Source organism: Pleurodeles waltl, chromosome 6 (genome assembly GCF_031143425.1).
Source record: "Pleurodeles waltl isolate 20211129_DDA chromosome 6, aPleWal1.hap1.20221129, whole genome shotgun sequence".
Lineage (NCBI taxonomy): Eukaryota > Metazoa > Chordata > Amphibia > Caudata > Salamandridae > Pleurodeles > Pleurodeles waltl.
Window position 1 is genome coordinate 1,646,986,820 of NC_090445.1, and position 14,473 is coordinate 1,647,001,292.

The 14,473-nt window shown below is 43.5% G+C and overlaps 1 protein-coding gene across 2 annotated transcripts in view; it reads right to left on the reverse strand.

Moving 5' to 3' along the window:
* Window positions 1–14,473, reverse strand: part of SARDH (sarcosine dehydrogenase) — a 460,574-nt gene that overhangs the window by 348,157 nt on the left and 97,944 nt on the right. For both annotated transcript variants that reach the window (XM_069241559.1, XM_069241560.1), the window contains exons 7-8: window positions 12,874–12,978; window positions 6,535–6,664 (exon numbers count right to left, since the gene is read on the reverse strand). In XM_069241559.1, the coding sequence (XP_069097660.1) occupies window positions 6,535–6,664; window positions 12,874–12,978 (235 nt within the window). The remainder of the gene's footprint in view (window positions 1–6,534; window positions 6,665–12,873; window positions 12,979–14,473) is intronic.

Below are 14,473 nucleotides of genomic sequence, written 5' to 3' on the forward strand. Positions count from 1 at the left end.
CGGGTCATTCTTATTTTCGGTTCAGATCAGTTCACGGCGATCTTTCCCACTGTCAATCAAACCCTTTGCCATCTCCCTCGCTTGAGTAAAGTGCATTTCCAGCTCTATAAACTTTAATTCTAAACTTTAAAAGTTGTTCTTGGCACTTCCCCTGTAGCAGAAAAATACAAAAAGACAAGCTTGATGAACCTAACCTGACAGATGGGGAGACCTTTCATATAAAAAGAAGAAAACACGGCAAGGCCGTGACAGGAAGATATTTTTGTGCGGTACAAGAATTGACGCATTTCCAACTCGTAATTCTAACCCGCTGCTGCCACCTAGCAGTACACGAGATTATTGCAGTTTACATTCTAATAGCTTCAAATTAAAGTTGCATCTCTGGAAATAAAAAAGACATAAGTATTGACAGCAAAAGCCTGCAAATTAATAGGGACAGCCGAGCCAAGAGTCTGGCTGTGCTCTATCAGCCGAGACCTAGACGTATTTAGCACGTAAACATCGTGTAAAAATAGAATAAGGTTTCTTTAAAATGAGTAAGCCTTTTACCTTGGTACATCTTATTAGATCACAGCTTTGAGAGGCATTTATTAAGATAGACAGTTTCAAGCATCCCTGCCCTCCCCCCAACACAACAATGCCATCGGTGACTCAAGGGGCAGGTCACTTGTCATAAATACACCATAATACGTGGCCTAGATTCTTAGAGGGGCAACATTACAATCTATAAAATCAAACACAAGAATTGTTCATACAGCACACATTCGAAACTTGCGTATTTGAAGGTGCGTTCATATGTGATAAAACAAAGGAGGCTCGATAAAATAAAATATTTGGCAAGGATCACACAATTTTAGGAATCAGGGAAGCCGGGATTGATCACAGGTTTTGTAGGTCCATGCCGCTCAGTTTAGCCACTTATTTTGCTCGTTTCACATCAAACGTTAGTCCTTTACCTATAATACATGAAGCGTATGTGACAGACAGAAGCTGAGCTCGCTTTAAGCTTGAGGGTCCAAGAAGACCTCGAGCTAAGCCAGAGCCTGGCTCGAGCTTTCAGTGGACCGCCAAACCCTACTTAACTGCACACACAACTGTAAGGCCAGGAACGGGAACGTAATTGTTCCAACTGGGAGGGGGTGGGGGCGGCTTTATGGCAAAATTAGATAAACATAAAAAAGTGATAGTTTGTGGGCCTCTTCCTATCCTGAGGACACAGGCAAATCACTATTCGGAAAAAAGCGAGAACAGTGCCATGGTCAGGGTGGGAAACAAAACGACACTCTCATGTGTCAAGTAATTGGAGGAGAAACAGTTTCTGCAAGGGGACCAGTGCTTTAAATGGGCCGGTACTCTCCGGTACTGAGTACCGGCACTTTTTTTTATTTTGAGAGGGAGAGTACCGGCACATCTCAAGAAAAACGTAATACTTTTAATTAGAGAGTATCGGCACTTCTCAGAAACAAGCACTTCTATTTTTCCATTTAAAGCACTGAAGGGGACAATATTTTAACTATAGGGAAAAGTTAAGTAAGATGCGTTTTTGCCAATATGCACCATGCTGACTCCGGTGAACAGTTCTCCTCAGGGCAACGCACTGACGGGATCCAAGGGGACAATAACAACACCTGCAGATCTCAACTTTTCACGGATTCCTTGCTGGATTCTATAATCTGCAAATGGGAGATTCCGAAAAATAATCAGGAGAATGCATTTTTCCCAACTGACATATATTGATCGGAGTCAATTTTAGGTGCAGCTGTTCCTGATTCTGCCCGTGGAGACAAAAGTACGATTTATCATACTAGCCAACAGACCCGGCTGAGGCGCTAAGAAAATGTGGATCCATGCAAGCCACCATGGAATCCACATGATCTCTAGTTTTCAGAAAGGGTTGGTGGGGTTCCCCGAGTAATATCCAACTGAGGGCCCAAACACTGAAGTCAAACCACATTAAACAAGGAAGAATCTATAGAAAAATAAGAATGGAGCACACAAAAAGTTATATCCCTCTATTATCAATAGTCAAATAGTCATTGCACGCTTAATCATGTGAGAAAAGCCAGTAACGGTTTTATCCCCTTAAACATTTCTTTCTTTTTATTGGACTTTGAATGGTCATAGTAGGGGATAAACCACTCTTTTGCTGACTAAATGCTCAACTTTGTTCAATGTCGGTTAAATGTCTGTATATATGTGTAAGTTAATTGTTATGAGATTGTACTTTCTGTTGTTAATTTTCTATGGAAATAACTTCCTTTCACATCAAATTCAAAGTTTATGATTTATCTATTAAAATTCTTTTTTGTGTTTCTGAACTTTGCAACGATTACATTTTGCACTGATACCTCTTTAGTGGAAATTTATATTATGTTTTTCTCACATGATTAAGCGTGCAATGACTATTTGACTATTGATAATAGAGGGATATTACTTTTTGTGTGCTCCATTCTTATTTTTCTATAGATTTAACATGTTGGCACGGGTATTCCGTGTCCCGATACACATGCTGGACAACAGGCATGTTTTGAATGTATGAGCACCTAAACAATACTCGATATTATAGGAATGTGCGGCAAGTTTTAGGCTTTTTTGTTGTCCAAATCCTCCAATGTTAAACAAGGAAGAAGTTGGGTTTTTAGTTGTCATTTTGACGTTTCCAGTGCATTTGGGGTAACAAGGCAGGCGGGGATTCCTCCATGCACTAGTTTTTTCAAATACCCAAATTGGTGGGGTTCCCTCGGCTTTTCTTCAGCCATTGCAGAGAATGCTGTAGAACCAAGGATTGATCCCAATGAACAAGAGGCTTCCGTGCCTCGCTCCACCGTTTTCAATATGGTTCTCGAACGTCCTGTTTGTGCTGTTTTGTGTGCAGAGTTTTTCTTCCCCATTACAGCTTCTATATGTTGAGTTAACAGACTGGGCACAGAGCTGAATGCACGTGGTCAGGTAGTCTTCGTAGTTCTGCCACAAATATTTCACTTTTATGTGAAGCTGGCAGGCGTCCAACAGATCGTCCTGTTCAAGGACACTTTCTGACCTTCTAGGCTTCTCTGCTGTTGTCCTATTTGTTACCTTACAGGTTTTTCAGAACTTTCGGTCCCTAAGAACTAACCGAAAAAACAGGATATCGACGTGGATGTTATTTTCTCCAATGAAGGAACCACTCCGTATGAATTGGTTTACGTTTTTATTTAATATTTACACAAAACATTTTTGAGACTGGTCTATAACCACTTCAGTCATATCCCAGCCACTGGATGTGAAGGCAGAAGTCAGGGGAACACGACCCTGTGAGATGTGCTGTAGCAGAGTAGAGACCTATGGGGAGGTTGTAAGGAACTGACAGCATATACACTGAGCGGCGGCCAACAACACGTCAACACAGGCTAAACACAGGCAAGCCAATTGTAAACCCTGCAACCTGTCCACTGGCGGCTGTTTAAGAATGGCCTCACAGACTGAAGTTCCTAACTCATGTACAGCCCTTTATCCAGAGAGCGGGGAGGGGTGCGCTGCGGCGGATAGGAGCGGGTAAGGGGTTAGTGTGGGGAGGAGGGAGGGAGACAGAGTGTGTGTGTGTGTATGAATGAGAGAGTGTGTGTGTGAGAGAGAGCATGACAGAGAGCGAGAGAGAGTGTGAGTGAGAGATGAAGTGTGCATATGAGACAGTGTGTGTGTGAGAGAGAGAGAGAGAGAGTAAGAGAGAGCATGAGAGTGTGAGTGAGACAGAGAGGAAGTGTGTATATGAGACAGTGTGTGTGTGTGTGAGAGAGAGAGAGAGTAAGAGAGAGCAAGAGAGTGTGAGGGAGACAGAGAGGAAGTGTGTATATGAGACAGTGTGTGTGTGTGTGAGAGAGAGAGAGAGTAAGAGAGAGCAAGAGAGTGTGAGTGAGACAGAGAGGAAGTGTGTATATGAGAGAGAGTGTGTGTATGAGAGAGAGCATGAAAGAGCAAGAGAGGATGTGAGTGAGAGCGAAGAAGTGTGTATATGAGAGAGAGTGTCTGTATGAGAGAGAGTGTGTACGAGAGAGCATGAGAGAGCAAGAGTGTGAGTGAGGGAGAGGAAGTGTGTATATGAGAGAGAGTGTCTGTACGGGAGAGAGTGTGTGTACGATAGAGAGCATGAGAGAGCATGAGAGTGTGAGTGAGGGAGAGGAAGTGTGTATATGAGAGAGAGTGTGTGTATGAGAGAGAGCATGAAAGAGCAAAAGAGGATGTGAGTGAGAGCGAAGAAGTGTGTATATGAGAGAGAGTGTCTGTATGAGAGAGAGTGTGTACGAGAGAGCATGAGAGAGCAAGAGTGTGAGTGAGTGAGGAAGTGTGTATGACAGTGAGTGTGTGAGAGAGTAAGAGAGAGCAAGATTGTGAGTGAGCGACAGGAAGTGTGTATATGAGAGAGAATGTGTGTAAGAGAGAGAACAAGAGAGTGAGAGAGAGGAAGTGTGTATATGAGAGTGTGTGTATGAGAGAGAGAGGGTGTGTGTATGAGAGAGTGTGAGTGTGTATGGAGAGCATGAGAGAGCAAGAGCAGAAGTGTGTATGAGAGAGTATGAGTGTGTGAGAGAGAGAGTATGAGAGAGCAAGAGTGTGAGCGAGAGGAAGTATCTATAAGAGAGAGTGTGTGTGTATATGAGAGAGTGTGTGAGAGAGAGAGCAAGAGTGTGAGCGAGAGGAAGTGTCTATATGAGAGAGAGTGTGTGTATGAGAGAGAGAGTGTGAAAGAGAGAGTATGAGAGAGAGCGAGTAAGAGAGGGAGCATAGGAAAGAGCGAAAGTGTGTGTGCGCGTGTGTGTAAGAAAGTGTGTGTGTATGAGAGAGAGAGAGAGAGACAGAAAGAGAGGGAGAGAGAGCACACACATTAAGGAAAATAATATCTGTCTTGTAACTAACCACCACCTTTAGGAACCAATGAGAAGAACTGGCTCATTTTACTAATACGTGGTCCACATTAATTTCACTGAATCGACGCTCTGCGGAAAGACAGGCATATCGCACATTGAGGAACTGCTGGCTCCTTTATGGAGAAGGACATTAGTTCTTTGAGTATACAGGGCAAGATCTCATGGAGCATCTTTGGGAACAGAGCACGTTGCATCAGGGTCAAAGGGCTGGTAAAGAGGAGAATCCAGATTCTTTTCCACCTCCCACAGCCATCGTAAGGTTTGGAGAAAAGACTCAAGTGTCAGAGGTAAAGGGTTGCAAACCCATCTGTTAACCACAAGTAAGGTGGCACAAGCCTGCTCAAATGACCCTGTCAACCACTGCATCCACGTCAGGAACCCATGTTTGACCTTGTGCAAATAGGGTTGAACCCCAGTCGGTCGAGAAAGTGAGTACAAGTGAGTTGAGTGACACACGTATTTGACTCGGTGCCAAGCTTTCACTCTGCAGGAGTGTGTCCTTTACAAGTACACATTATGTTACTATGGTTAAACTTGGCAGGCTGCTGATGTCCAGACCGGTATATGATGCAGGTTGGTCTGCGCTTTCTGTCACAGGCTCTAGACAACATCCACACACATTTCCTTCCTTCAGTTTTTGGTAGACCTGAGTGTGCTCCTCTGTTACTTGATGGACCCTCCATGTATCCATTCTGAGGAGTACACACAGAAAGATGCTGCAGATCTAGGGTTCTCATATAAATGCCATGTGTAAGCAGTAAGAGAATTCTAAAACCCCAGCTAGTCTAGTTTTTTTTCCAAACTCTAGGGCTGTCTGCAATAGCTTGTATGTGCAAGTGACATTTCATCACTCGTGAAGGAGGTCCGATTGTGACATTGATGGACTACAAAGAAAGTCCATCTAAAGTTCTAGAGCAGCAGATGTTCTGCCACCTGATGGCACATAGAAACCAAAATTATAGTCCCATCTTCCCAAATGACAATTATGGCCCTTGGTAAATATTAAGAGTGAATAAATAGCAAACATGTCCGATCTAAGCTAGAAAGTCTTGTCAACGGCAAATAGTCACTATGTAATAACATAAGAAACATTTAAATACGTTGGCTCTCAAAGTAACTTACATATTTGATAGTTGGCCTGAAAAATTATGGCCGCCCTGGGCACCAGAGCATTGCAGAAACATATTATTCATTAAAGTGAAGATATTGTGGTAGACAGACAGCAGTCAATATATAAATGTCCTAACGAAAAGTGGCAATATTTTGCAAATGTTAAGTGGTGTGGAATATGAAGAATAATTGAGAAAATGTTCTCACTGAAGGAAAAAATATTTAGGTCCTTCACGTACCCAAGAAAACAAGAAGACAATATTGAGACAAAAGAAGACTCCATAATTACAATAACTTGTTATTTGCTGCAGGGTGGCATCAAGAAAGGCATAAACCAAATAATTTTGTTTAAAAATGTATTGTTAAACGACCCTAGAGCAAAGCCAAACCTACCCAATAATTCACTGCAGGATGGAGTTTTAGTGCCTTTCAGTGCTAAACTTTAATCACTTCTAAAATGAATTCATCCCAAATTATTGTGAGAATAGCTCCACCCCACTAAAGGAAGGGGTTTCCTTACCTGGTCCACACACAGTAGATTTAATCCCAGTTTTCTCCAGGACCGGGACCCTATTTATAGCACCTTCAATGTGCTGGATAAAGACATCCCAGTCAAGGTCGAACAGGCCAAATGCAAACTTATCCGAAACCTGCAAAAGGGCCAGATGAAAAAAGGTGACACAATGAAGTCAATGGAAACCAGAGTGTGAGAGGCCAGCTCAAATCCAAATTTGTTTTACTTTAACAAAGTCATCCTCCTTAGGGCGTTACATCATTCTATATTATTGCGTGGCAGTTTGTGAACCGTGTTTTTTTCTCCACATTGTCCATATTGGGAGAACCTTCAGTGGCCAGAATAATGTTGTTTGCATTATTTTCATGCTCAGTATCGCAGAGACTAGGGACACCTCACCATGGGCACCATCTGAAGATCAATGCAGCTCATTTGGATAGAGTGTGGGTAGCCTTGGTTTGTGTTGTAGGAAGGATATATCTGGAGCCTCAGAAAATTGAAACAAAGAGGCTGTGAAGAAACTAAACAAGAGAGAAAAGATGGAGGGGCAGACAAGTGGTTGATCTCCAGAAATATACAGTGGAGTGATTAGATTGGAAGACGGTGAAAGACAGAAAGATGAAGAGAGAAAGACAGATGTGAGAGAGAAAGAACGGATAAAGGAGAGATGGGACGAGAAGAGAGGGTAGGCACTTCCAAAAGACCACCACTCTGTAAAAAAATATATATGTTCACAGATTTTAGATGAACCCAAATCCACATCTTGCAAGGTTCACCTGGATCGAATTTCAGCCCAGCATGTCCAGCAAACCACTCCCAGTCCAGTATGAATCATCTGCAAGGTAAGCATTTCATGAGGCAAGCCTCTCAACTGGCATAAAAATTGGATTGATCAGTTTCAAAAGGATTTCTTGAAGTACATAAAAAAATCTTGAAACCCAAGATTCTGTCCAATTGAAATACGGTTCAATAACTCTAAAGTGGTTTTCAACTCCTCCCAATTCTTCTCTAAATAATGTGCAAGAATGGAGAAAAGGGAAAGGGAGGTAGGGTAAAAGGTAATTTAATTTCCATCAAAGACTCACATGCTTATACCCCTGATCATTCACTGATGACCACCAGAGACCAGTAGTCTTAGACAAAGTCCCACACTGAGACAGAGGTGCCCACCAAACCTAATATCTATGAGACCCATCAAGGAAAGTGAGTCACAGTCTATTATTAGCAAGTTATAATCAGTATAAACTGCTCCTCAAAGAGAGGTCACATACGAACAACTGCTCAATACTCGAAATGAAACATCACTAGGGTATTTCATTCCCCACAACAGTTGAAGACTTGCCACACTGGCAACTAACACATGATTTGATTACGGCCAAACAAAATTAAAGATAATCAGCTGCAAACTAACAAATGTAGTCCAAAATATATTCAAAATCCAGATGAGGCATTACAACCTGCTACAGTGATCATATCTTTGCATGCCCAAAGTCGTAAAGAAACTATACAATATATTCCATGAAAATTCTGCCCCATAGATTCAGAATAATCTACCAAACACAACAGACCTCCAGTCCTACATTACATCAAAAACTGTAAAAATCAGAGATACTCTTATCAATTAAATGCAGCCATCCCAGTTCTATCCTTTGGTTGCCCCCTCTCTCTAGATCAAGCTAAATATCTTCAAACCAACAGACTGACCCAAATATTGAATAGGGTTGCAGAAGTCAAGACCTCAGCAGCGTAGCACACCCATGTTCAGCATGTTGGTTCAATGATTTCTCCTCTTTGCTGGCCCTTGATGTGATTTTCCTCATTGAAGCACCTTTCCTGCTGGACTTAACCCATTACCAGTAGAAAGAAGCAATGATTGTCCCACACACGAGTTGTTTTCTGAAGGCCCATTGGTTCTGCCCAAAAGCCAGTATCAAACCTGTCTTATCAAAATAAATGCATGCCATGGATAAAGGGGCCATACTGCATCTCCCGGAGCACATGGGAGCCAGCAACATATGCCATGTCTTATAAGAAGGCTTCAGACCCTCATGAGTTGCCCTAAGTGGGAAGGGTATGCCCAGACGTGGGTCCCTTGCTCACTGTGCCACTGGATTCAAGCTAGCCTGGCTGATGAAGGGTGAAACTCTGAAACTGGTCGCAGGATGCTTGTTTCCGGTCCAGGGAGGACCTGGCTTGGCAGTTCGGGCTGGACTGTTCCCGTGAGGAACAGGGTCAAGACTGATTTGCATATGGCTGGGTCAAAACTGGGGTGGCATGGTGAGCAAAAGAACGATGGATTAAACCCAGATCTGTGACTGGGGGTGAGTGTTTGCATTGTTCAGCACTCCATCCCTCATCCTTTTGTGTTACTAAAGTGGCACATATTTCTAAACATGCACGGTCTGTATAAATATCTTCAAAGGCCCTTTGATGTGTACTGAAAGAAGACCAGTGGAGGCCTTGATTCTACTCAATGTATCTGACACCCACCACACACTTGATCACCTAACACCATTCAACTCCTTGAGGAAGGTGCCTAATCATAAGTAGCAGAGTGAGGACTCTGGAAATCAGGTCAAATACTAGAGCAGAGTGTTGCGATGTCGAAGGAAATGCATATGCCAAGCCTTCACTGGGAGGCTTAACTCATGCATGATTGAGAGTCAATACCATGGAAATAAACTTAAGCAAAGAGCTCCATGTCCCATTGTAGGATAAGGTACTTTTTGCACATGCACAAAACTGAGGAAAATTCATGTCCTCTGGTTGGGATGGATATACTGTGGTACCCGATTTGGTCACTGCCCCCACTTTTTGCGCTGCTATAACAGGTTTCCAGGAACAAAGCACTTCTGCCAGATGTGGTAGATTTGAGGAGCCAAGTTTCTCACAACTAATCACAGCTCCAACTTTGGATTGGTGCAGATAGATCCTGGCTGCTCACCAGTCATTGTGGTCATTTGTAACATGGGCATGAGCTTCAATGTGTGAAGGTGCCACCCCGTTACACATGTAAGCCTCAAAAGTGAAGTGGATGGATGCCACCAAAATGCGATTTCAGACATGCCCTGTGAATGCAGACTACATCCAGCATATTATATGCTTGTGCACTATTGCATGAGGGTGAATAGAATATGTTAGGAAGGTTGTTACATGACTATATATTATTATGTGGCAGTTTTTCTTTCTACACGTTGCCCATATTGGTAGAACTCTGTAACAATAGTAACACTTTGTCTTTTCACTTGAAACAGTGCGGCATCCTTCAACAATATTTATCGCCACAACAGGTCTTCCATGTTCATTCCAAGCACTTTAGGAAATTAAAAACAGTGGATTACAAAAAGGAGGAACTCAATTAATCAAAACAATGTTAGTTCATTAAAAAACAATTTTGTATTTGTTTTTAAGGTTTAAAATGCAACCTCCCTGTCTTCTGTTCCATCTTTCACCCCGACCTCCTTATACCAAAAGATTACTTTTGTTTAAAGATAAAAAGTTTTTGATTTGTGTCCATCTAACAACAGTTTATGGCTTGAAAGAGGCTGTAATTGCAATTTAATTACAGAAGAAAATTAGAAGGATGTCGGGATGGGCCTGCATGAGAATAAATTGTGGAATTAGATGGCATTTGGTATTTGTAGTGACATAATTGGTTGCTGGGCAGACAGTGGACATCCCCCATGCCAAAAAGGAGTCACTGATTAAACCAATTCAGGTGTTGCAAGCAGGACACTATTTCAGGCAAACATAGGTGTGAAGATGAATGTCAACCATTTACCATATAGCACATATTCGCTTGACAATCATGGATGGTAACTTCTAGTGACGTTTTTGGATATAACAGGCGAGACACTGGTTACCCAAGCTCAAAGTAAATGGTTGACACGTCATGAAGGCAGTCAAGGGTTGCCAAGTGTTGGCACTAACCTCTAACTTTAAAGTAAAACAGGAACATAGTGCCTTCCCATAGTTTAACTGATCAAGGAACCACTAAATATACAAGGGTGGCTACGTCTGATAGTCACTGTGTTTCTTATTCGAAACTCATGACAAAGGAAAGACCCTCAAGTGTGTCTCACCAGTTGCCGGAGAAGAAACTGATAACAATAGAATAAGCAACGCTGCAAAGTTCCTGGTGGCCACGCAATGAAGACATAACCCCTTGGGACTGCACTCTCTCCCTCACAAATATTTCTAACCTCAGCAGCCCTCACTCATTTGTAAATTAGGTATGACTTCATGAAGGTTAAAATCACACACCTGGACACAGACACCTCTTCCCTTCACACTGAGATCCGAGGGGATTTCTATTCACCTCACTCCTGTGGCACAAGGACAGTAAGCAGTGAGGAACAGTATGGCCTCCAAGCCAGTGTGATGGATCAACATGCCTCAGTCCTCACGTCCCGATTAATTAGGAAAGTTCTGATGCCTGAAAGTGGGAACTATTCTTCTACATGTGGATGTCTGCTGGGTAGGTGTAAGGCCCTGGCCCTGGCCCTGACCGAGGGTCTCACTTCCCTTTCTGACCCCCTGAGCCATGCGTTGGTGGCCCTGGTTCCAACCTAACCTGCAGGGATCAAGGTGGAGCTGTGTTCCCTTCGCCATCTTACCTGTCTGCAGCATTATCCATCATCACATGCACAGTCTGGAGACTGGATGGGTCATGAAGACACTGATGATCTGGTAGAGTCTAGTGGTGACTTGTCCAACCCCTGGAGCCCTGAGGGTCTCTTGCCATTGAAACTATGAGGACCCTCCTTGGAATTCACTGATCTCTGCTACATCCTTACTGGAGAGGCCAGGCTGGAGCTCAGCACCAAAGGCTGCTCATCTGGTATACCCCTCAGTGCCATCCACAGACAGTAACTGCCTCAAACAAATGACTGAGATGTCCTCAAACATTCTTGCTTCTAAGCACACGCAGACACACCCATGTAGATGCTCAAAGAATCAGCTGCCAGTACACTCCAAAAGACGTGGCCCCCCGTACACTGATGTACTCTCAAAGATGGTTTAGGTTGTTCTGGAAGGAAACAGTCGCACAGACTGCACACGGAGAGCTTAAGTCTTGTTTTCATCTTTCACTAGTATCCTAAAGTGCCACACATCTGTCAACCACGCTGTCAATCAGCCCGTGGAACCATCGGAGTACTATTCCATACCTGCACCCCTCCTCCGCGAGCCTCCTATTTCAAATTGCCTCAAAGAAAGACTTACAAAACACTCAAAAGCTATCTAAAAATCTAAATTTATCCAACAAACCATAGAATGGGTCTTCTTCATTATGTAAATATTTTCATACCTTGGTACTGGTGAGTACTAAACTTTCCATCACACAGACCATAACTTAAATTTGTTGTGGGCCTTGGTTTCCTCCATCAAGTTTCACATCTTTGTCATTTATGGTCTCGTTTGCCTTTGCACCAATTAAGTTATGCTTGACTTATTTGCAGCTTTGCACGCAGGGAAACTATTCATAGACGGGCTTCAATCTCAAACTGTGGCACCTCTTCGGCGGGCCTCACCTTTTACGTCATATACAGCGGCGAAGAATGGGCGACTGTTGCAATCAATACCTGAGGGCGAGTAATGGGCATCACCTAGGGGCAGCAGGTTCTACCCAGAAGTTTCTGCTTGGGGACTCAGTTTTGCAGTATCTATATGCTAACCAAACACACTTCTGATCATCTAATAGTAAATATGCTAATTTAAAGGATGAGATGGTTTTCCAGCTATTAATTCCTCTGCACAGACCAGCAGTGCATGTGAACATTGGGTTGTCAATTTCAAAAGAGCAGTGAGAACCAGGTAACCTAGGGGGAGGTCCTTGTTCTTGTTCAGTTTCGGGTTAGAGGCTAGGCCCAACTCTCGGCTGCCTTCCTCACACATCTACAATCTGCCTTTGTCATAAACCGACAACTTCCATAATCTCACACCACTATGGGAGCATTCATCCACTCATCCTTTAGAGAACCTGCAAAATGGGAGCAAACATCATCAGTCATTACCAGGACGTCATCAGGGTCAAGGAGCACATGGGAGCTTCAGGGACGAACAGCCTCTCAGGACGGCAGACATGCAGTTATGGCGGGGGCCCAGGTTTTAATAGGATTCATTTTTTAGCATTTCCCTCTGTAGTTATCCAGATTATTACTGTTTTTTTGGCTCCTCTTCTCGGTTTTTATTCAGCTGTTAAAAAGGATTTTTTTCTCTGTTCAGGCGGAGAAACATGAACGAACCCGGCATGGCTTCCTTTATATACGGCTTTGTCCAAAACCCTTCGCCTGGAAAGATCCGCATTTATTTCTGTAGGAATGAAAGCAAGTGCGCCCCGCTCACCTCTTCCCAGAATACGGGATTTGACTCATAGCCACCCACGGAGAGAGCGTCGCCCTGGAGACGGAGATAGACCGAAGCATCGTGGTCTCGAACATTCGGCATATTCTAAAAATAAAGAAGGTACTCGTTAGGAAACAGCAAGAGGGGCCGGCTTCCATCCGAGAAGAGAGGGGGCCTCATCACCGCCCCGCCTCCCCCAGCAGTCAGTCAAATGCTGCCACATATGGCAATAGTCACCATAGTCAGTGCAAATCTGTGTGCTCACCTGATGCAGCCTCACAATCAACCACAACATGCTTCAACGCAACACTACAAGATTGTAACCAGTGCATTTTTTCACAATTGGAAATACTGCTAGTCAGTGTCCACACCAGTGCACCTACAACCCTCAGATACCCTGTCTCCTACTTATGCAGGTAGCCCTTCTATGCACAAATGAAGCTGAAGCGGTTCTTTGGAAGAGATCCAAAGCCAGGGCCACTGGAATTATGCGGCAGGAGAGGGGCAAATTATGCGGCATGGTTCAGTCAATTATGCACCAAGAAAAGACAAATTATGAGGCATAATGCGGCATATTTTGTCATAGTTTTACTTCATTATTTCGTTTTTAAAATTGGTAAGCTCTCTAGGCATTGGTTCCACCTCATTAGTAACAGTTTAAGATTCCAGCTATAGCAATAAGCAACTGAAAGGTGTGCACTCTAGTTTAGCAAAGGGCATTCCACTCCGCTGTGATGTGTGTCATTGCATTTTTAGCAACTTTGGAACCGTTTGAGCTTGAAACATTTTTTGGGGTAAAATCTGGGGATTATGGGGTAGATGATGGATTGTGTGGCAAAAGCAGCACATCTGTATTTAAGCGAAAATCGCTGCAGCCAAACCAGCACATAATTCCATGGCCCGACCATAGCCCACTGCCAGAATTGAATAGACTGGAATAAGGCCCCAGACATCCTTGTTTGTTGCACTAGTGGCCCTAAATACAAACGGTGTTCCCAGATACTGCCACATGCTCACTATTCAGAATTCGAGCGGCACTGCTCTGATGAGTCCCAGGTAGGCCGATCCCGGCCACTTGTTTTCCCATTTGGAGGGAACCTAGCCTGGTTGTGCAGTCTGGACTGTTCCAATTGGAGCAGAGCCATATCAAATTTGCATATGTCAGGTTTCTACCTACAGTGGGTGAAACACAGTAGAGTGAAACGTGGTGCATGCAAGTGGCTCAGATTAACTCGAACATTCATCACTTTTTTATTTATTGCATAAATCCATGAAAGGCACAGCTTCCAACATCCAAAGAAAGATCCAGGCGGGAGTAGGCATGCAGCGATACCCCTTTGAGTGAAGAGAACGAGAGGTAATGGTGAATGAGCAGACGCACCTTTCATCCTACCCTGGTTAGCAGATCTGGCATCAGAGGTGTTTGTGTGGAAGCTGCCCTAAGATCCTCCCTCTAAAGATGTATTATTTCAAGTTCTGTAAAGTTAGTACCGGGCCGTTGGGTGAGAAGAGACAGAGACTGTTCAGTTTGCTGCGCATGATCTTGTACGTGGTCGCAGTTGCAAGAGACATTGAAAAGATTTAGGAAGACTTCACTGGT